Genomic DNA, 22,121 nt, shown 5'->3' with positions numbered 1-22,121 from the left:
CTTATCTGATCTATAATCCAATTATACCATTATGTTCGTTACAATGAATTAAATGTTTACAATAAGATCTTACATGATTATATTTTGATTAAAAAATATCTATGTTGTAAATTACTTTTATTAATATGTAAGTTACTTTTATCATATATATATATAAATTACTTTTAAATTTGATACTTCTTATACATTAATAATGTTATGAGTTGTTTATTTTATTATCATTTTTAGTCAATTTCATAATTTGTGTTGATTAAATTTAAATTTTAGATAGACTTATTTTTTTACCCCCCCCCCCCCACAATGGATTTACTTCTAATGTCGTGATAAGTTATTTTTTTTAAGTTAGTTCTATAATATATATAAATTACTTATAAACTTTATTGAATTTACTTTTATATGTCTAAGAAGTAATTTAATGATATCTAAAAGTAATTTAGATATATTATAAAAGTAATTTGTAATTTTTCATCAAAAATATAATCATGTGAGATCTTGTTAAGAAAATTTATTTGTTACGAACATAATGGTGTAATCGGATTCGTAAATCCCATGAGTAATTTAAGAGAAAATTTTATTTGAAACATAGGTGATAGAAATGTATTTCTCTACTTATTTGATGGACTAGTACTATAGTTAAGTAAAATTTTCCAATCAATGTCCTGTCGCTGGTTAGTACTAAATCGAGATGCTCTTGATTTAGATTTACCAAAAAAAAAAAGTCCCTTTCTTCTAGCATTTGAGGATTCATATCCACAGCCCCTTCTATTTCATTTTCTCATTGTTTGGTGAGGAAAAAGAGAACCAACAAAGGTCTCTCGATATTTCAACTTTCAGAGAAAAACAAATGTCAACTATCAGAGAAAAACAAACTCCTAACCTTTTATGAGACTCATATAATCATATCTTTCTGGCACGATCTTGCCTCGTGCATATATTTCAACTAATCTACATGTCCATACATATTTTCAGAATTTTCGTAAATCGAACAGGTGCAAGATTAAATCCAAATAATGGAATTGGACAAATTACGAGGAATTAAATTCGTTTTCTTTTGTTGCTCCTACTGAACATCTTATGCTTTTGTTGTACAAGCAAAATACCAAATTGGCATTCTCAGAATCTAAGGAACCCAATGGGCAATGGATATGGCAGGGGAACCTCCTTAGCTACTACATTGCCATCCTTTTCTACTCCACCTATTATATAACTCTGCCACCAATCTTTCTACTAAAATATTGTTAGTAAAAAAAATGCATAGCTTGGTTCACTTACAATCCGAAAAAAAAGTCGATTTCGTTTGTTAGTAAAAGATGCTTAGCTTTGTTCACTTACAACTTGAAAATGAAGTCGATTTTAGTTTAATTTTCAACCTGTGAGTGGGAAAAGGGTTGCTTCCAAGTTCCAAATGTATTGTAGGGGCAAGTTTCAATGAAGAATTTGATAATTTAACTTTCAACCAAGATTTGAAGAAAATGTCAACTGTCAAAGAAAAACAATCTCCTATTCTTTTATAATACATGTGTCATCATATATTTTTGGCATGATCTTGTGTGTGCATATCTGTGGCTAATCTACATGTCAATATATCTTCTCAGAATTTTCGTAAATTGAACAGGTGCAAATTCAAAAACTTGGGACACACATATTTTTATTAAAATAAGGCATTCCTCCAAATAAAAATAACCTGGTCTGATTGCTTGCGCGTTTCAAGATTTTTGCTCTGGAAATACTTAGCATAACCATAGAGTGAGAGCTACTATTATAATCAAAATAGATGAACTGAAAGAACAAAATAAACTGAAATATACATACTATCTGTCAGCTGTGAGTCTGTCCTAAAAGGTTTCCAGAAACCAAAAAAGATATACTTGTTCCTTCCCCTATTCAACTAAGGTTGTTCACTTGCTTACTCAATGCATTCCCCCAAACTTTCAATAAGATATACATGATCAATCTTTGGCCATGCGAAAATTCCCAGATAGGAAGTCTGTCCCTTACTAAGCTCTCTTTGAGCCCCAAGTGTTTCCTTTTTGAGCTAAGAGCTCACATCTGAAGTATCTAGACAGTTGATTTTTGAGAGAAACATGATCAAACAAGAGCATAGGTCATCATATTGTGTTTCAATGGAATTTTTGTGTAATTAACTTTCACTTTCAATTAGGCTATGTTAATATTTATTCTTGAGGCCAGGTTGTACATCAGTCAGGGGTTCAGTTTTCATGTAAGCTGAACTCTGAAGTGCAGCAGTACTGAAGAAATTTTATTGTTTCAATTGAGCATCTTTGCTAAGTAAAATTTATCTCCTAATGTCCTTTTTTCTCTCCTAGTGGTGAAATTTGAGAGCATAAATGGCTAATTTGGAAGGAATTATCCTTAAAAGGTAGACCTTTTGCTGAAGCAAAACAGAAACTCAGGATTCAGGCACAGGTGTGTTCGGCACCCAAGTTTCCCAACCACTCTCCCTCGTTTTCCGCGCGCACGCTTTTCAAACTGCTAAACGGTGTGTTTTTTAAAAAAGTTTCTATACGAAAGTTGCTTTAAAAAATTAAATTAATCCATTTTTGAAAAAAAATAGCTAATATTTAATTAATCACGCACTAATGAATCGCTCCGTTTTCCGTGCGGCACCCATCCAGGGAATCCGAACACTGCCATATATTTCGGTTCCCATGCTGACAGAATCTTGTGATACTACACCCCAAAAATCCACACCAAACTAGCTAATCAACCACAAGCAACCTGAGTAGAAAACATCCAAAGATTTCCAACACGTATCGGCGCATATAAATAGCTCCCCTGATCAAACCAATGGTCTCCATCAATCACCACATCAAGAAGCAGCACATCCACTTTACTTCATCTCTGACTTGTCATAACTTGTCAAATTTAGTCTGAGAAATGGCCTCCACTGTGCTCATTGTCTCTGCATCTCTCCTTGCACTCTTCTTCTTCTTGCATAGTGCTGATGCAGATGTTGGCAGTAATGTGTTCAGCATACAGAGCTACGGGGCTCATGGAGACGGACGACATGATGACACCAAAGTGAGTACAATGCAATGACACCAGAATATGTCAAAAGGTTTTTGGTTCAGGAGCAAATCATAGTTTCTGAGATCTAACCGTTGTTTTTTCTTGTGTCACCTTGCATAGGCATTGGGAGATACATGGGCTGCAGCTTGCTCCTCTGCAAAACCTGCAGTTTTGCTCATCCCCAAGGGCAAGAAATACCTGATCAAGCACACAACACTGTCTGGTCCATGCAAATCAAGCATCTCATTGATGGTGAGTTAGAATTGATTATAAATGCATAAGTTTATATACATTTCTTTGTAAGAAAAAGAATCTGAATTCCATTTCTGCGAAATTTTCAGGTGAAGGGTAGTTTGGTGGCTTCTCCAGAGAGGTCAGACTGGAGCAAGGAGACCATAAGGCACTGGATTCTGATCAGTGGTGTCACTGGTCTTACTGTCACTGGTGGTGGGACCATAGATGGAAATGGCAAGATTTGGTGGCAAAATTCATGCAAAACCAACTCAAAGCTTCCATGCACAGAAGCTCCAACGGTACGTGTCCTTACACCTCTGCTTACTACCATGAACATTCCAATGCAGCAACAAAATCTTGATGACATTTTATCTCACAAACTCTGTCTTATTTTTACCTATCGCAGGCACTGACATTCTACTCCTGCAAGAATCTGAAGGTAGAGTATCTGAAGGTGGTGAACAGCCAGCAAATCCAGATTTCAGTGGAGGATTGCACCGATGTGATGGTGTCTCGCCTGTCGATCACAGCACCAGAAACAGCCCCAAACACTGATGGAATCCATATCACACGCAGCAGAGATGTTGAGGTGACAGACTGCATGATCAAGACCGGGGATGACTGCATGTCAATCGAGGACGGAACCGAGAACCTGCATGTCAAGAACATGGTGTGTGGACCGGGACACGGCATCAGCATCGGTAGCTTGGGTGATCATAATTCTGAAGCTCATGTCAACAATGTCACCGTCGACAATGTCAGGTTGTATGGCACAGCCAACGGAGCTCGCATCAAGACATGGCAGGGAGGAAAGGGTTCAGCGAAGAACATCGTGTTCCAGAACATGGTCATGGACAATGTCTGGAACCCCATCATCATCGACCAAAACTACTGCGACTCTTCTACACCCTGCAAGCAACAGGTATACAAAGTTAAAACTGAATTTTGGACAAAATTACGTTTAACACGGTTAATTTCTTGGCATTAATTAATCTGTGCAGTCAAAGCTTAACTTCATATATATAATTTTGGTTGCAGAAATCTGCAGTGGAGGTGAGCAATGTGCTGTTCAAGAACATCAGGGGCACAAGTGCATCAGAGGAGGCCATCATGCTGCATTGCAGCAGCAGTGTACCTTGCCATGGCATAACCTTGGAGAATGTCAATCTCACTGTCAAGGGAGGTAGCAGTAATGCCAAGAGCACCTGCCAGAACGCAGAATGGAAGAAATCCGGGAGTGTCAGTCCACAGCCATGTGGTTTCAGGAACTGACATGAAACATGAACATCCATGTGGTTTCAGGAATTGATCTGAAACATGAACATCCTTGGACCTTGGAAGATGTAGAGAAGTAGGAGTATTTTACATCGTGGAGCTAGAGAGACAGGTGTATATATTCAGAAGAACATGTACAGGAGGAATACATGACATGTACAGAAGTGTATAGGAATTTGCAATTGAGATTATTTCTTGTAACTCGTACCACTCTAAATCATGGCAAAATATAATCATCAATGTTGACCATCAGATGAGGAGCATCAGTAATTTACTGTTTGCAAGATTTTTCTCCTCTTTTCCTCTAGTGTAATTAAATCAAACATTGTAGAGTTGCTGTAATGCTTATATTGACACCAAACTGAGAAATTGGACTACATCTGTTAAAATGAAAAACCACACGAATCGGTCTGCTTCAAAAAGGACTCGTGCAGCATTCGGATATCAAATCAAACAAGCGATGCAAAGTAAGTCTCATCCCATCATATGAAAGAACAACAAAAGCAATACGACATCTCAGATGCTCACAGCATCTTCACAACTGAATAACAGAGGGCACACATGATGGCAACTCAAAGAGTTGCGTGAAATTTATACAATTACAACCAGAGCATTCCTCCACAGTACCATTGCGTTAAGTAAACACATCTTGTTGGGAAATGACTAATGAGACCGTCACCACAACTGGATAGGTAATAATTTCTGGAGACAGGCATGAAAGTAGTATCAGATTTCGCACCCGTTTTTCCATTTTGTTAGGGCAGAAGATACATAAGTTGGCAAAACAACCATGACAGGAAATCATAAATTAAACTAAGGATAGGTCAAAGTAAAAAACGGACTATTTCAGCTACCTGACCAATCGTCCAGATGTTAGGAGCATGCAGTCCACGGCATTTACAATCACAATAGAACACATTTTTTGAACAATTTTATCTGCATTGCTGGAAAGTTCACCACCATGAACCTAGTAACCTTGATTAGCCATACATGGGATCCCCAAATTCTTCCAGTACGAACTTACATCTGGAGAACATTGTACATGGCGGTTCTAAAGACATACAAGATTTGCAGTACAGGGGGGATCCTGATACACTACAGCCTAAACTCTACAGAATCACCATACCAGCCCTTCTGCATTTATCGAAATTACCACCTACACAGAGACATATTCCAAAGCAAAAGTGGATCACATTTGCAGGTCCATTGAAAGAGACGATGCGGTTGCTACCTTCTCACGGAGGTTGAACTTCCTGGCTATATATGGTCGAACATCCTCAACGCCAACCAGGCTTTCCAAGAATGGGAGCAGTTTCAACAGCTCCTGATCATTGGGATCATCAAACCAGCTTTCAATAGGAATGCCATTGTCTAACTGGAATCCAAAAGCCTGTAAGCAGGACATCAGTACATTATTCATGTCCCCATAACCATAACAATAATAGTTGATGGGGATCTACAAATATGGAACTGAATAAAATGCATAATTTCAGAACTAAAAGGTACCTGCTACTGCTAAATATAATTACTTAATTAGAGTTTGAACTACCAGTGAAAGCCAATAGCAAGATTTTGCTTTGTAATTTATATTACTACAAAACTAACTCTAGTTGCAAAAATATAGTACCAATTTCGACCAATTTATTGTCTAAAAAATGTTAGTTTCATTATGAAAATGCCGTGAGCAAAATATATGATATTAAATTGTAGCCAAGGTTAACTCTTGAGGTTGAAAAGTAAACAAGAACATTTTTTTTTTTGCTGGAGGTAGTGAACTTTCGGATAATCTTTAAGAGACCCTGAAAGTAGTAAGGAAACTATATGTCACAACAATTAGCAAGTTACTGGAGACACCTAGCAAAGTTGACAGCTTCAATCACAAGTTCACAACCCCTGGTAACTGATGCACACCTATCTTTGTAGTCGTCCACCACTATAACACAATTTATATCCACCAAGAAACAAATAGGCATTTCAATGTGAATACAAACCACTAAAACCAGGATAAAGTTAGCATAGATTGAAGTATTGAACAGATGTTGTCGCACAAAAATTGAGATAGCTAAGTGCATACCTGTGGAGAGTTGTCAACAATCATTATACGAGTTAAGTCACGTCCAAGAACTGTTAGATCCTTTAAGTAGTTTCCCTCCACATAAACACAGGAATCACGGTAAACACGATGACGGAACAACTTTCTTTTAGGATCAAGAACATTGAGAAGCTGTTCTGCATAAATGCTTTGACTTGCAGTGAAAATGATTGTCTCAAACAAATTGGCAACCCTCTCCAAGAACTCTTTGAGATAGGGACGGCATCGGACATATATTGTGTGTTCTCTGAAGTTAAAATAAACTGGAAATGCGAAGTCAGCATCCTCGCATGGTTCAAGAGTTGAATGCACAAGTGTTTCTGCATTGTTTGGAGTGACACAAAATGAACATCAAAGGAGAAAGGAAAAGACAATTTCGAAAATATGTCTAGCTGGTTATAAAAGAGCACACATAGATCAAACAAAAATGAACAAAAAAGAATAGGATAAAACTAGGATAAAGCTAAATCAAGGTTTGTTTGTGGGGGCGGTACCAACTGCTATGTCCAAGGATTACTGCCACGCAGCAGGCAAAAATCAAACACCAACATCAAATGTATGTTGACTATTAATATTTCATGCCAATGAAGGTATGGTAAATTGGTAATAATAAAATCATGATGCATTTGAAAGTCCATCAGTGGCTCCTGTTTACCAGTTTCCAGCCTTTAGGTAGAGTACTAGAGTTATTTGAATTCAAATTTGTACCATTAACACCAATTCATAGATGCAGGAGACAATGATGAAGTTAAAATAACAGTAAACAGATGTAGCTAACTTCATCCATTCACTAATAACTATTATTACATAAATAGACTCCTGCTTGAAAGTAGTTGGAGTTAATCACAGAAATGGAACAGAAGGCTCCTTAGTGTAGTAGTGAACACAAGTGCTCAGACAGGAAGTATATATTACCATCCAGATCAAGTACCAGGGTAGTTGTAGGACAACTCCGAGTTTGCTTGGGGAGTAGGACAGGGCGAAACTTGGGGACCACTAGTGATAAATCAGGCAAATCCTTGATAAAAGCATATGGATCAAAATCATCATATTCCTCAGTGTCCTCAGGATCAACATAACCTTCTGTTGAGATTGAATCTTGACTATGTTCATCAATGCACTCCAACTTGGACTGCTGCATGGCAAGATATATTGCTGACACTTCTGAAGAAAGGTTTCCGAGTTCACTGAATTCATCCTCTTCAAGCGGTGTGTTACAGAAAGCTGATTGTGCATTTAGTGTATGGTGATCGCTCCCAACACAAGTCTTAACTGCATGGCTAGTGGATTCAGATCTGCTGGTGGTAACTTCTTTTCTACCTTGAGCATGTGTTGTCCTTTCTTCTACTGAGCTAACCGAACCCAATGTATCACCTTTATGTTCTAAGCCTGCATGATTAACGCTTCAAGAATCAACTACTGGAGCAACATGGTATGGAGAGCAAAATGAGCACCACAGCCACAATGAAGTCACATAGAAACAGCATGCACGATGAGACATGTACTATTACTAGGGCACAGGTTCCAACAATAGATGACAACAAACTAATTTTGATAATCAGAAAGGAACCCTTTGTTGACAGATAAACCATCTCGTTAAATTGAAATATCCACCTGTGAGCAAATTAAATTCAAAACTTGCATTGAAATCTGTCAGAGTACAGAATTCCTAGTGCTAATGCTGGAGCTCATAATATTTATATAATAACCCCTAAAAGTCATAATTTCTCATGGACATCACCTAAGACAATGCAGGAGTGAATATTCCATTTCATTCTCAGGCAAACAAGACAACACAATAGTGTAAAAGTTATGATATATTTTCCACTCACAAAACTAGTAAAAGTTTTTCGTTCAAGAATTTGACTGCAGCATGTATCAGGGCAGGATCATTTTGTTGGGTTTTTTTTTTTTGCAAGGATGTATTGCTGAATGTTGATAGCAGTTAGAAAAATCTTTATACCCTGAAACTTATACGATGTTATGGTTCACAGATGTTTAAAGCGTCCTAGTCCAAAACTTAACAATGACGGCATCAAAAGATGAATTCAAAATATGGCAATTATATATACCTTTGGCGAAGTTACTCGCACCACATTCTTTCTGAAGGTGATATGCAGGGGAAAATATGGAATTGCATGGCCTCCCATCAACATTGTCATCTGACTGCTGCCCAAGTAGTAAAAATAAATGCATAAGTAGTTACGTACGCATAGCAATTATACCAATATAAATAATAAAGGAAAAATAAGTTCCAAATTTTGTTGTGAAAACTTTGTAGTGAAGCAACACCGTACATGCCAATGCACGATTATCAGGTGTTACAAAAAGGCTAAACATTATAGATGATCTAAAACAACCAAACCAAAAGAGTACAATATTTTTCAGATGTTAATTTGGTAGCTCAATAATAAAAGTGTAATAATCATGTGCCGGAACAGGCATTAAGTAGTTAATGTACTGTTCCCCCTTTCTCTATTCTTTTTGGACGAAATTTACTCTACAGTGGTCAAAAAGAAAAGTAGCCAAAAAAGTTCACTTCAGTCAAAATATTTTACCTTCTGATCGTGTGGTATACCAGAGACCACCTGAGAAACTTCATTTTCAGAATTAGCTGCATCACATGCGGATATCAACTTCCTTCCACCTTTAGAAGCTCGGTTTTTCTTTGAAGGGGCTCCAACTGCATGGCAAGCAAATGTTTTAAAATGCAAAGAACCAAATACAGCCATTGCTACATCCTAATCAGTATCATAACTTCACCAGATATACAGCATTAAATAGTAAATAAGAAACGGTTATGCACATAAAGAATGTTGTTTGGTTCTTTTCGCGATAAGAGGTGGAAGAATTAAGCTCAAATTGAAAATCTACTCCTTAAAAGAAAGAGTTGGTGACAGTGATCTTGTGCTTTATGCTTATCTTCTGTGGATGGATCCATGTAGACATGTGTGCATTATTTGCAGGATATTTTTTACAGAAAAATATATCATGTTTACATGTATATATGTCAATAGCTGGCTGGTAGATTTTGTTTCGTTTATATTTAAATATTTGTTTTGGAATTTCAAGATTAGAAAATGACATAAATTTATTTCAAAACTGTTCCAGCACATGGGCACTACACCAATATAGTAAATTAAACAAACAATTTACGTGTAGGAATAGATTAATAGTCAACAACTTAAACAAGGACAAAATGTATTTGTTTATTCTAGAAGCATGTATCATTTCACAATATGTTATTGCAAGTTTCGAACCATGAAAATACATCTTAGTAGTTAAAGAAAAGCATCTATAAATTATCCTATACATCATATGAGTAAGTTTTGTCAGTTTATTTGAATAAATGAAAGTCAAACAACCATTAAGCATGCCTGTACCAATAATTTGGTTTAGAAGAAATTGATTTTGCATTAACATACACATCATGTACACTTGAAAAATAGAACTTTACCAGACTTCTTCTTCTTGGCAGAAGAAGTAATAAGATCATTCACTTTCTTTTCAGAAGCTGCCGCCTGAGCTGCTCTTCTGGGTTGCCTACTAGTTTTAGTACTGGCAGGATCCCCAAGTGCATTTTTCGTAGCACCCTTTTTCCGTGTCTGCATTGTTGATTACACTGAATATCTCCAAACCATCTGGATCATATGTAGAATGCAGACAACCACTGACCAATCTATTCAGATTAACCGTGCAATTTCCTTCAGAATGAAAATAGCACTGCAAAGCTAAAATAAGTGAATGTGAGGAATAAGTTCACAGGGAATGCAAAGAATGCAGTTCAAACTTAACTCTAGACTGCCCTAACATTGGAAATTTCAAATTTCAGATGATAACAGTTGACAACAATTGCATAAGAAAGCACATAATCAGATGCCGAGCCATATCTAGTCATGTGAAGACAAAACCTTGATATCACCAAATTACAGAAGAGTTTAGTACATCAATGTACCTCAAATAGATCCCCAAAAACACAGATTAAATGAACGCAACAAAGCTTCATAATATGTTGCATCATATGGTGAAGGCACGGAGCTTATTTGGACACAATAGTTATGTGTATGGAGCTCATACGCACACTTCAGATTTAGTACTAGCACTCTTATCCTGTTTTTTTCGATTTACCCACAGAACCAAAACCCCCAAATTTTTACCGGGAACATGACTTCAAAAACCCCCCCAATTTTTTACCAGGAACATGATTTCGAAAAACCCCTTCGCTCTTCCTGTTTGCATTTCAAAAACTTCAAGCAGTGGCGCTCGACTTTGGGATTCACTCCCCCCATGCGACACAGAACAAATCACGGATCCACGCGAAGGAGAAATCAGTCAGAAAGACCGCGCCCAATCATCCAGGAGGACACGGCAAGCAAACCCCCCCCCCCCCAACGAAGCAACCAGTGGCACGCACGCACGCACGCGCGCCCAAGCAAGCAAGCCAGAAAATCCACACTCCACAGTGAGAAGATGGAGGAAGGAGAAACCCCCTACCTCGTGCGCCTTCCCCGCGCGCGCGGCGCAGCCTCCTCCGCGCCCGGGAGCTCCGCCCGCGGAGATCTAGAAGAGAAAACCCTAGCCGAGTGAGAGAGAGCAGTGTGAGGGAGGGGAGAGGAGGAATTAGGAGGAATCAGGAGAAGGAGCGCAGGTAGGGGGGAGGGCACCGCATACCGGAGATGGAGCGGGGACGCGCGGTGCGGCGGCGAAGGAAGGAGGCGGCGGTGGAGGGAGCGAGGCCGTGCGCCGCCGAGGTCGCCGTCGCCGTCGCCGCCGACAAGTCGCGAGGAGGAGAGAGAGAGAGAGAGAGAGAGAGGAGGCGGAATCCCAAGCCCGAGGAGTAATCTCCCCCGTGGGAATGGGATCCGACGGGAATGGGAATGGGAGTAGGGGGGGTGGGGCCGGGACTGGGAATCCCGTGTTCCCAAACGGAGAGGAGACTGGTGGGTGGGCCCGGATGTCGTTGGGTTGCCGGGTGGGAGCGCGTTTTACGAGGGGAGCCAAATGGACGGCCGGATCTGACGCATCCGACGGCTGGGGTGCTCAGGGACGTTGGAGGTTGGATTCGTTCCGTTGGTCTTCGCATTGTGTGCTACTGTGCTTTGCCGTCTTACCAGCGAGTCAAAATTTGAGGCCCTCTGGGTTGTCCATATTCTCTACTAATAAGTTAAAATGGTATATTAGAAAATAAATAGGAGTATTAGTTTATAAGTAAAATTTTATATATGTCTTAGTGATTTAAAAGTTAATACTGAAAAAGAATCATGTTGAAAAAATTTTAAAATCAACCTCAAAATTTAGTTTGAAAATTCAAATTTTAGTTTTGGCTTTTGCTTATTAGGGCAACCAAGGGGATCTGAATGTCCCTTCCGAAAATATGAATGCAGAACTCAATTAATTAATTTTATGATTTGTTATTTTAATTTGTTTTTAGTCTTGGCTGTTGAACAGCTAATAATGCATATATAAAACTATTTCCTATAAATTGTTTTTTCTTCATTCGTGTGGCATGGGTATACCAATTGTAGCTCAGTTGATCGAGGTAACTTTTCAAATAATTTTATCGGGAACTATTCATATTCAAATTCAAGCTTTGATTATTTTTATTAGCATTAAATTTATTAATATCTGAAAAATATATCATATTGTCCAAGTTAGTTGCAAATTTTGTTTGCGATTACGTGAAATACCCATATGCACAAACACCATGCTAGGTAAATAGGAACCCTCTATTTTCAGAGTTTAGCAAATACTTCAAGTTCAGCCACGGTTTTATGCTCTCTTTTTCTCAACGATATTTTAGAAAATTAAAAAAAAACAGATGAAGAATCTTACAGAAAATGTTTGACATTAGCTCGTCTCGGCTGTTGAGTGCCAAAAGAAAAAAAAAAGGTGGTGCGCAAAAAAAAATAAATTGCTTACAGCTGGTTCAAGACTTTACTTTCTGAAATTGGTTGGCATAATAAGCATACAATTTTGAGACCAAAACAGTTTCAGAATCATCCCTCATTCTTCCTTTTTTTTTTGGATATTTTCAGAGTTGTCAGGCAAATTTGCGTATTAATTGACAGTACAAACTGGGCTAAGCAACATTGCATACTTTCAAAACCACAAATGTTTTGACTGATAAAATCATGTAGCACCTGTTAATTTTTTAAAGCACTGAAATATGTGCTTGGAAGCCACAAGCCCACAACAGAGGCTGCTCTCTAGAATTTTCTGCACCTCTTCACCATGCTTGTAAGCCACAAACAGCAGAGGTTGTTCATCTGCTTACTCCATGAATTGTCCATACTTTCATTGAGATATCTATGAGAAATCACCTGAAATCTGCATTGGTTTCCTCTTCATAGGCTTCCTTGGAGCCCGTACTTTTCCTTTCTCAGCTAAGAGCTAGCTTTACACCTGAATTTTTAACTTCACAAGATTCAGAAACCTATGTGAAACATTATAATGCTGCGAATGTTGCACCGATACTTCACTTTCTTGCCGTACCGGTATCTGATACGTATCCGATACGGCGATACGTCCGATACTATGTCGATACAGTATCAGAGGAGTATCGGTCATTAAACAACGAAAAAAAAAGAAAAAATAAATACCGATACTCACACGATACTTATCAGATACTTCTCCGATACCTAGCAGTGTAATAGCCCATTAAAGACCCAATGCTATACTTCTGATATATTTATAACTTTAATATACTTGCTCTATTTGTAATACAAGGCTATATTTACTATATTTTTTGTAACAGGCAACAATACATAAAATATTTTTTAAGATAATCTTATTGCTTTACCCTTTTGTAGTTTCCTATATTTTATTTTTAAAAATATTTTTATATATACTCGCCGTATCGACGTATTGATGTTTTTTTTTAAAATCCCGTATCGCCGTATCAACGTATCTGTATCGCCGTACCAGTATCGCGTATCCGTGCATCATAGGCTGCATCTGTAGAGAATACCACATTGGAATTCACACACACATGCCTTCTTTCTCGTTGATGACTGATGAGTTGTCATTAGAATTGATTAAGCTTACAATAATACATACACTTTAATGACACAAGGAGACCTGTGGCTCGTAAATCTGTCAAAGTTAATTCAGAGTGGGTCTCAAGAGTGCAGCACTGATGAAATGCATAGGATTTTAGATGATTGTCTGTACTCAACTGTGATCCAGGTCTCCTTGATTTTTCTTTTAGTGCTGAACTTCTTTCAATAGCAGGATTAGTTTCTCTGGAAGTAATTTAGCCATACAAGTAGACTAGGTAGTGAAGCAACAAAGAGTCAGGGACTCAGGCACATTTATCTCAGTTCCCATGCCGACAGAATCTTGTGATACTAGGATCCAAATATCTGAACCCAACCTATCTAGCTGATCAACAACAAGCAACCTTGAGTTGAGAACATCCAAAGATTTCCAACCGGTTTCGGCGCGAATAAATAGACCCCCTGATCGAATCCTTGGTCTCCATCAATCGCCACATCCATCAACACATTCTACAAAGTCCAGAACTCACAACAACACTAGAATTTCTGCACTGTTCATCGTCCGAAACTGTGTTGACATATGTTAACAGTTGGAAAGATGGCTTGCAATGTGCTCATTTTCTCTGCATATGTCGTCGTCATGTCGTTCTTCTTGTGTAGTGTTCATGCCAAGGTCAACATGAATGCATCATTCCATTTAACTAGTGGAGATGATAGTCTCAGAGGCAGGTCTCTTGAGTCAAAGAAGGTGGTGTTCGATGTGCGCAAACATGGCGCTTACGGAGATGGACAACATGATGACACGAAGGTAAAATGTGACACCGTATAATGTCTTTGTTTTATTTTCAGGCGACTGACAAATAGCAAAACTTAACTAATACCGTTGTTGCAGGCATTGGCAAAGGCATGGGCTGCAGCTTGCTCCTCTTCGCAACCTTCCATTGTTCTCATCCCAAAGGGCAAGAGATACCTCACCAAGCACATTACACTATCTGGTCCATGCAAATCAAGCATCACGTTCATGGTAAGAAATATGCACTCGTGCACTTGCATTTACTTTCATATGAAATTCAATTACTCAAAAATGTTAAGTTCCTGAACATTTTCAGATAGAGGGTACGTTGGTGGCTCCTCCAAAGAGGTCAGATTGGAGCAAGGAAACTATTAGGCACTGGATTATGTTCAATGGTGTGAGTGGCCTTACTGTCGCTGGTGGTGGGACTGTCGATGAAAACGGCAAGATTTGGTGGCAAAATTCCTGCAAAACGAATGCAAAACTTGTAAGTGCTCTGAAGTTATTTAGTTATGAATCATTACACTCTTTTTCATTTTTATTTTGGAAATATCTCTAATGTGGATATTATTCTTCTCTTCTTTTCAGCCATGCACTGAAGCTCCAACGGTGAGTTTTCTTCCCAAATCCTAATCTTCTAGCACATCACAATTCATAAAACTTTGGCTATTTTGCTCAAACAAAGTCTGACTTCTTTTTCATCTGACAGGCCTTGACATTCTACTCCTGTTCAAATCTGAAAGTGGAGAACTTGAAGCTACTAAACAGCCAACAAATCCACATGTCAGTTGAGGATTGCACTGATGTTAGGATCTCTAGCCTGACAATCACAGCACCAGGCACTAGCCCAAACACCGACGGCATCCATATCACAAGAAGTAAAAATGTACAAGTGACAGGCTGCATAATCAAGACCGGGGATGACTGCATGTCGATTGAGGATGGAACTGAGAACTTACATGTCAAGAACATGGTGTGTGGACCGGGACACGGCATCAGCATCGGGAGCTTAGGCGATCACAACTCTGAAGCTCATGTCAACAATGTCACCGTCGACACCGTCAGGCTATATGGCACAACCAACGGAGCTCGCATCAAGACATGGCAGGGCGGTTGGGGCTACGCGAAGAACATCGTGTTCCAGAACATGATCATGGAAAATGTTTGGAACCCAATCATTATCGACCAGAACTACTGTGATTCTGCTACACCCTGCAAGGAACAGGTACAAATCTCAGTGATAGCTTTTCTGTTATTCAGTTATCCATGTGTGTAAATAATGTGCATGCTTATAATTTAGTGGTTTTGTATCAGACATCTGCGGTGCAAGTTAGCAATGTGGTCTTCAAGAACATCAGGGGCACAAGTGCTTCCAAGGAGGCTATCAAACTGGACTGTAGCAGAAATGTACCTTGTCAAGGAATAACCTTGAAGGACGTCAAGCTCACTATCAAGGGAGGTGGTAGTGATGCCAAGAGCACTTGCGGAAACGCAAAATGGAAGAAATCAGGGATAGCCCTGTGCTTTCAGTAATCTATCTATCTATCTATTATATACTAAAAGTCCATTAAACTTCCTACAAACGCTCTCAAGCCGCCACGTGAGACTCCTACAAACGCTTCTAAGCCGCCACATGGCGTTCTAATAAACCGGTGGACCCAATATTTCTATAATAATAATAAATCGCTAGACCTACTATTTTCAACTATTATATTTATCTTTAGAAAAAAATCCCACAACCCACCTCTTCTCCCATAGGCCCACCCTCTCATACGTGCGTACGTACGTATACATACATACTCTAAATAGATTGTCGTCACGAGGCGGTGGCGGCAGCGCAGCACGGCGCGGGGCAGAGGGCAGGGACGAGCGCGGACCCGACGAGGCCGAGCATGCCGAGCTGGGAAAAAACGCCAGCGGCGGCGATGGTCCAGAGACGGCCGGCGAAGGAATCTACCGTGCACCAGCGGCAGGTGCAGCTGCTGCATCAGGTACGTGATCATGTTCGTGTTGAAGCCAGCCGTGGCGAACCTGTCGCACACATCGTTCGCTACATTGGCAGAGTAGTGTGTATTTTTTATTATACTTAAAATTTTATATATGTAAATCATGTCCAACATCCATAACTGAGGTAAGACGAATAATTTAGTTAGTTGGACTGTACACAATATGTTAGGTCATCTAAATATCCAATGGTTAGAAATGATGGACTACCGAATTAAGTAAAAATTGAGAGTCATATATTTTGTTTTTTTTCTCATAACTTCTACTATTTTTTTTCTAATTTGTATCCCTATACTGTACACATATTCATAATTTTCTATGAGGAATTATCCATAGCTATGACCAATCGATGTCTGCCATCAAATAATAAAGTTATTATATATTTTTTCTATATAAATCAGTAGAACCATTAATTATATATGGTAGTATATGTAATGTCTTTTATAACTTAGGCCATATTTGGTTAATGGGGCTAATGCATTAGTCCCTCCATTTTAGTTCCTAAGAATCCAAACAAGGTGACTAAAAGTGCATATTGGATTATATAGGGGCTAAAGTGACAGCCTCTTTCTTCTTTCTCCCTCAGTCCACATGCCTTTAGTCTTTTTTAGTCCCTGATCCAAACAGTATGGGACAAACTTTTTAATCTGAGGACTAAATGATCCAAACAGGCCTAAGTTTTTTCTCTTTCCATATGAAACTTCAAGAGTCATGTCTTAGGTACCATAAGTTACCAACCCCAATCTTCAATAGGTAATTTTATAAATAACAATTAAATTCATTTTGTAATGCTAATGAAGAGACTCATGAAAAACAATCACAATTTTGAAACATTGCAGATATTATTTCGCTGGTATACTGTCCCTATAAGTTTCTCAAATTCATCCTACATACGGTACATGCTCGCGCGAATGCGCGGGCTACCTTCCTAGTTAATAAAACAGGAGGATGATCTGAACTCGAATAGATTATGTACAGGTGTATGTATAGAATGAAAGGAGAACCACATTATGTACAGGTCTATTATTATCTTAAAAAAAAGTGATGTAGAGGTGCACATGAGTAAAATAGTTGTAATTACGAATAGTTGTGAATTGTTTATTCTTCGATTCATATCATTATGATTAGAAATAGAGCTTCAAAAAATATTATGATTCATCCTTCAGGATTGATTAGATCGAGTCCTTACTTTACTTCGGGTTCAAATTATACTACCTATGTAAGGCGATGAACACAACGGCATAGAAGATCTGCTTAGCTCCAGTGCAGGTCCAAAATATTGATGAGATGCGGGTGTGACAGTCAGTTTGATCCTGCAACTGACATACCGATATAATTATACTAGCCGATGCCAATACTGACCAATGTCAATAGGGTTTTGAGCAATCGGCTATATGTTCAATGTAGATTTCTACACTTGAGTAAATAATGATATAAAACAATCGGCTGATGATAATGTAATAAAACAATAATATAATTAAGTAGAAACCAATTGATCAATACGTATAGAATAATTGCTTGTTCCAAAGGTTAAGCATACATCGGTTTGTGATCCGATGTCATTAAATCCACAAGATTAGATAATTAGTGAAACCTTTAATGCAATCGGCTAAAACCAATTTGTATGTAATCCTTGTTAGCCGATGCAACGTCCAGATAACTCATCAGCTGAAACCCCGATGAAACCTTTATCGGCAATCAAATCCAATTGATGCGGCACTAAATCTATACCTATACCTAATTAAAAAATAAGTAAGGCTTCCAGTTGATTTTTTTCGTCCATCATTAAAGGGTGGGCCCACGTGATTATTTCGCCGCTAATCCATGAATCTGGATGCATTACGGCGATCTCAGACGCTAGGGGCGGCCATTCGGTCTAACCGAAAATTTCGGTCTCGGTCTTCGGTCTTTCGGTCTTTTCGGTCTTTGAAAAGTGAAGACCGAATTTCAGTGCAAAAATGTCAGGACTGACAAATTCGGTCTCGGTCTTTTTGGTCTCGGTCTCGGTCCTGACCGAAATTCAACAATATTTTCATATATGCAAAGAAATAATGGAAATTTTCAACATAAAAATCACAAAAAAAAAATTTGTAAGCACTTATAAGTAAAGACTCTTATTAGGTTGCATGCCTAGAAGAAGTAGGGATGTGAAAATTAGAGTTTAATTCTATTAAACATAGTGGATTGTAGGTTGCATTTAGATATTTTTTGGTAAGTCGATCTTTTTGGTCTATTCGGTTACCCGAGGAGACTAACCGAATTGACCGAATAAAATTCGGTATTTCACTACCTAGGACCGAATTGATGACTAAATTTCTCGGTCTCAGTTTTGTTGTTCGGTCTTTTTCCACCCACCCCTATCTGACGCTTCTCAAATAAAAGAGAAACGAAAAAAAAAAGAGAAACCTAGCGAGCAGCCCAGCCAAGACGGCAGCAGGCTGGCCCAACAAAAAGCAAACGCAACCCAGCAACCAGCCCACATAGCAGAGAAGCAGCAGCCCAGCACAGCACAGTTCAGCCCACGTAGCAGAGAAGCAGCAGCCCAACACAGCACAGTTCTGCGTGATACTATAGCAACTGAGCACTGTAGCACGAGTAATACCACCTAAATAGGATTCTTGCCTAAGACTATTAACACTAAATAAATTTTGGGCCCATGTCTACCAGGAATTAGATAAAAAAGGGAACAATTTCATTATTTTGGAAAAGTAAAAAAACAATCACATGTCTTTCTTTTTTAAAAAAAATGTAACCACCAACAAAATGAATTATTTACCGACAAAATAAATTAATTTTAGAAAATAGAAAACAATCACGCGTCTTTCTTTTTTAAAAAAATATATAGTCACCAACAAAATGAATCGTATTTACATCCAGATTTTTTCCCTCGTCCTCATCAATTTTTTTTCCATTCATGGTATGTTTTTGTTCTGTTTTTTTAGAGTGAGAGCTATTATGTGATACACCACCTTTTTTTTCTTTCCATTCATCACGATTTCTTTTGATTTTTTGAGTGAAAGCAATTATGCAATTAGAGTGCAGTGAGGTTGATCTGATAGCTAGCGAGAAACATTTCTTTTACTATTGCTACTCTTTGCAGTATGTAAAAAAAAGTGTTTTATCAATATCAAGTATAAAAATATAACCATGCATTGCAACCGACTCATAATAATACATGAAAAAAATAAATACTTTTTGGGTTTCAAACTTTAGTATGTATAATACATAATTTCATTTTAAAGTGGTATTAATAGCTTTCTTATAATCCATGTAAATGGATTTAGAACAACAAATAATTATGTCATGTTAGCGTCTTACTTGCACCGAAAAGATTCAATTTAACTATAAGGATCTCAATTAACCTAGTGGCATTATGCTCCCACACACCCATTACTATTTATTTTTGTCTTCACCCAGTGCAACGCATGGGCATTTTGCTAGTATGAAAAAGAAGCATAAAGTCTAAACAATCAAGCCTTTTACTGATTTTCAGGGTGGTGGATACCTTAGCTAATCTAGATCTAAGAAACAATTTAACTGATAAAAAAAACCCTAGAAAAGATCTAGCCGATATAGGTAAATTGAGACATCGACTTAGATTAACTAAGATATATGATAAATATATGTTTACATCGACAAGATTAGGGTGTCGAAGCCCTAGCCTCACCGATACAAACAGCCACAATAAGCCTTACCCCTCATCAGAGATCGAAGCCGATGTAGCCTAACTCAAAACAGGAACTTGTTGAGAAAGACGAAAATAAAAAGGGTATCGATGTGCCAAAGTTGTATTGATCGAGAGATAGATTACAATGACTCCGGGTGTATATATTTATACGCATGGGTAAATACAAGCCCTTATTGGACACAACTCAAACTTTTCTAAAGATAAAAGGAAAAGCACAAGTCCTGATCGGATACTAAACACACTTTCCAAAAACAAAAGGGAACTAACTAACTCTGCTTAATTAATAGATAAATTGTTATGTCGTATCCTCCTTAAACTCAATCTCTTCTAAATAAACTTCCTTTAATTGATTAATTTCCTTAACCAAAACCAAGAATCCGACTGCTAGTGAGTGACAATTCCCATCGGTCAATTCCAGGACTCTGAAGCTGATATGGTTTCTAAGCAAATGATGACCTCGGGGCTTACCAAATTTTGGCGCTAACATATGCCACCCAATTTTGGACTATGAGAACTCATGCTTCAAAATTATCTTCTTTCTAATCTTGATAATTCCAAAATTGATCCTCTTATGTATCTCGCAATCAGATTTTATGAGCTGATACTGTCTGCATTAGAGCTAGGCTGTCAAACTCGTGGTAAAAGAATTTGTCTTTGATAGGTGCTGACAATACTTGAAATGCAAGATCTGATCGCAATGGCCGCCGACGCTCCGATGCCTCTTGGAATGACCGTGACGGTTGAGGAGACCCCGTATGATCTGGATGACCCTACTACTAGCAAATTAGATGCAGATCATCAAGGCTTCACGACTACTCGCCCTTGTAGAACCCTAAAAGATGTGAGTACATACGAACTAATTCCACTCTCCTTTTCCTTTTACCGTGTCTAAGAAAGACAATCAATGTGATCGATCCCGCATAGCAACAGTCGGCTCGGTGTTAGTCTAGCCTCTTTTCTCAAGGTGGTGTCTAGGAGTCGTCAGACAGCCTGTCCAGATTCGTAGTACTAGTAAATCTCTTATCTGATCCTAGGTTCTTATATTTTGGGACGAAGGGGGTAACTAACACCACATGCTCATGCTAAACGATTGGTTTTTTTGCAGGTCTTGTTTAGCATATTTACTGTTGCCATGGTGATCACCTATGTTTGCCTGGTAATCCACGACGACCTCTCCTTGATCCAGACATTGTTCTTTCTAGTGGTGTGGGTTATCCAATGGCTAGTTATTTTTGTGATGACATACAGCGCATTTGATGATGCGAATCAAGAGTATCGCAAAAGATACAACTTGGTCGTAGTCAACGCTTGGTTTTGCTAGTTCACATTCAATAGGGTGAGTACTATGTTATCAATATGTATATATAGGCAATAATATTATATTTGTACCAGAGCATAGAGTGACCATTGAGCATGGAGTTACCTGAAAACTGTCGACGGGGGAGACCCGTAGACTATATTCTAAGGATATTTGGGTACGTTGGTATGAGGATCTACGCGATACGACATCAAGCACACAAAAAGACAAGGATTAACTAGTTCAAGCCCCTCGTAAGGTAATAGCTCTAATCCAGTTTATATGGGATTATAGAGGAAACCACAGAGTACAAAAGAGAATAACTAAACTCCGAGATTACTGACGAGATCCTTGTCGAGAGGGACTCGACAAGATCTATTGGCGAATAGACTTCAAGTCCTCCGGATTACTTATGTGGTTGCGGGTGTCTTGCGCTCAGGATTCAATGCCCTATACCCCTTAGGGGGTATGTATTTATACCTAGATCACCTTGATTTCCAGGTAGAACTCGGAGACATCGGACCCCGCACGATACATTATAGTCTTCTCTCCCTCTGAGTAGGATAGTAGGATATTGATATGGCCCTACTTGTGAAGGATATTTCCCATACGAATTGACTGATTTCCTTAACTCACACGAATCCTTTCCGTATATCATAAGATAAGACATATTGTATTCATATATCTCAAGACTCATAGGATAGAGGGTATGC

General features: G+C 38.5%; 3 protein-coding genes across 19 annotated transcripts; 2 read left to right on the top strand and 1 right to left on the bottom strand.

Moving 5' to 3' along the window:
- Positions 1-2,835: 2,835 nt before the first annotated feature.
- Positions 2,836-4,791, top strand: LOC107278493 (polygalacturonase). Its single transcript, XM_066312309.1, has 5 exons — positions 2,836-3,042; positions 3,151-3,282; positions 3,372-3,563; positions 3,671-4,186; positions 4,303-4,791. Exons 1-5 carry the CDS (start codon positions 2,899-2,901, stop codon positions 4,534-4,536), a joined length of 1,218 nt encoding a protein of 405 aa, XP_066168406.1. The 5' UTR covers positions 2,836-2,898; the 3' UTR covers positions 4,537-4,791.
- A 207-nt stretch (positions 4,792-4,998) lies between these two features.
- LOC4342696 (uncharacterized) lies at positions 4,999-11,470 on the bottom strand. 17 transcript variants are annotated; one of them, XR_010742507.1, is made up of 10 exons: positions 11,303-11,470; positions 11,126-11,191; positions 10,089-10,354; positions 9,190-9,314; positions 8,704-8,800; positions 7,547-8,020; positions 6,614-6,951; positions 5,771-5,929; positions 5,394-5,695; positions 4,999-5,241 (listed from the first exon to the last, which is right to left on the bottom strand). XR_010742507.1 is itself a non-coding variant. In XM_026027087.2 (9 exons), exons 3-9 carry the CDS (start codon positions 10,240-10,242, stop codon positions 5,657-5,659), a joined length of 1,386 nt encoding a protein of 461 aa, XP_025882872.1. In that variant the 5' UTR covers positions 10,243-10,362; positions 11,126-11,206; positions 11,303-11,470; the 3' UTR covers positions 5,251-5,656. The 17 variants fall into 17 exon arrangements, 16 of the variants coding, with proteins under 16 accessions (XP_025882872.1, XP_066168401.1, XP_066168400.1 ...); XM_026027087.2 differs by lacking the exon at positions 4,999-5,241 and having other exon boundaries at positions 5,251-5,695; positions 10,089-10,362; positions 11,126-11,206; XM_066312304.1 differs by lacking the exon at positions 4,999-5,241 and having other exon boundaries at positions 5,251-5,695; positions 11,126-11,206.
- Positions 11,471-13,444: 1,974 nt separating this feature from the next.
- Positions 13,445-16,035, top strand: LOC107276148 (polygalacturonase). The gene is made up of 6 exons (XM_015790405.3): positions 13,445-14,434; positions 14,519-14,650; positions 14,736-14,906; positions 15,008-15,028; positions 15,129-15,644; positions 15,734-16,035. Exons 1-6 carry the CDS (start codon positions 14,207-14,209, stop codon positions 15,950-15,952), a joined length of 1,287 nt encoding a protein of 428 aa, XP_015645891.1. The 5' UTR covers positions 13,445-14,206; the 3' UTR covers positions 15,953-16,035.
- Positions 16,036-22,121: the final 6,086 nt, after the last annotated feature.

The sequence above is a fragment of the Oryza sativa genome, chromosome 7 (assembly GCF_034140825.1).
Source record: "Oryza sativa Japonica Group chromosome 7, ASM3414082v1".
Classification (NCBI taxonomy): domain Eukaryota; kingdom Viridiplantae; phylum Streptophyta; class Magnoliopsida; order Poales; family Poaceae; genus Oryza; species Oryza sativa.
The sequence above is the reverse complement of the archived record's forward strand: the minus strand, read 5'-3'. Positions and strand labels throughout refer to the sequence as shown.

Coding starts and splice junctions, on each gene's coding strand:
- LOC107278493 (XM_066312309.1), top strand. CDS start 2,899: ATGGCCTCCACTGTGCTCATTGTCTCTGCATCTCTCCTTGCACTCTTC. Junction 3,043..3,150: donor GACGACATGATGACACCAAA/GTGAGTACAATG, acceptor CACCTTGCATAG/GCATTGGGAGATACATGGGC. Junction 3,283..3,371: donor AATCAAGCATCTCATTGATG/GTGAGTTAGAAT, acceptor CGAAATTTTCAG/GTGAAGGGTAGTTTGGTGGC.
- LOC4342696 (XM_015792440.3), bottom strand. CDS start 10,242: ATGCAGACACGGAAAAAGGGTGCTACGAAAAATGCACTTGGGGATCCT. Junction 8,801..9,189: donor GTATACCACACGATCAGAAG/GTAAAATATTTT, acceptor CTACTTGGGCAG/CAGTCAGATGACAATGTTGA. Junction 8,021..8,703: donor TGCGAGTAACTTCGCCAAAG/GTATATATAATT, acceptor TTAATCATGCAG/GCTTAGAACATAAAGGTGAT.
- LOC107276148 (XM_015790405.3), top strand. CDS start 14,207: ATGTTAACAGTTGGAAAGATGGCTTGCAATGTGCTCATTTTCTCTGCA. Junction 15,029..15,128: donor CATGCACTGAAGCTCCAACG/GTGAGTTTTCTT, acceptor TTCATCTGACAG/GCCTTGACATTCTACTCCTG. Junction 15,645..15,733: donor CTACACCCTGCAAGGAACAG/GTACAAATCTCA, acceptor GTTTTGTATCAG/ACATCTGCGGTGCAAGTTAG.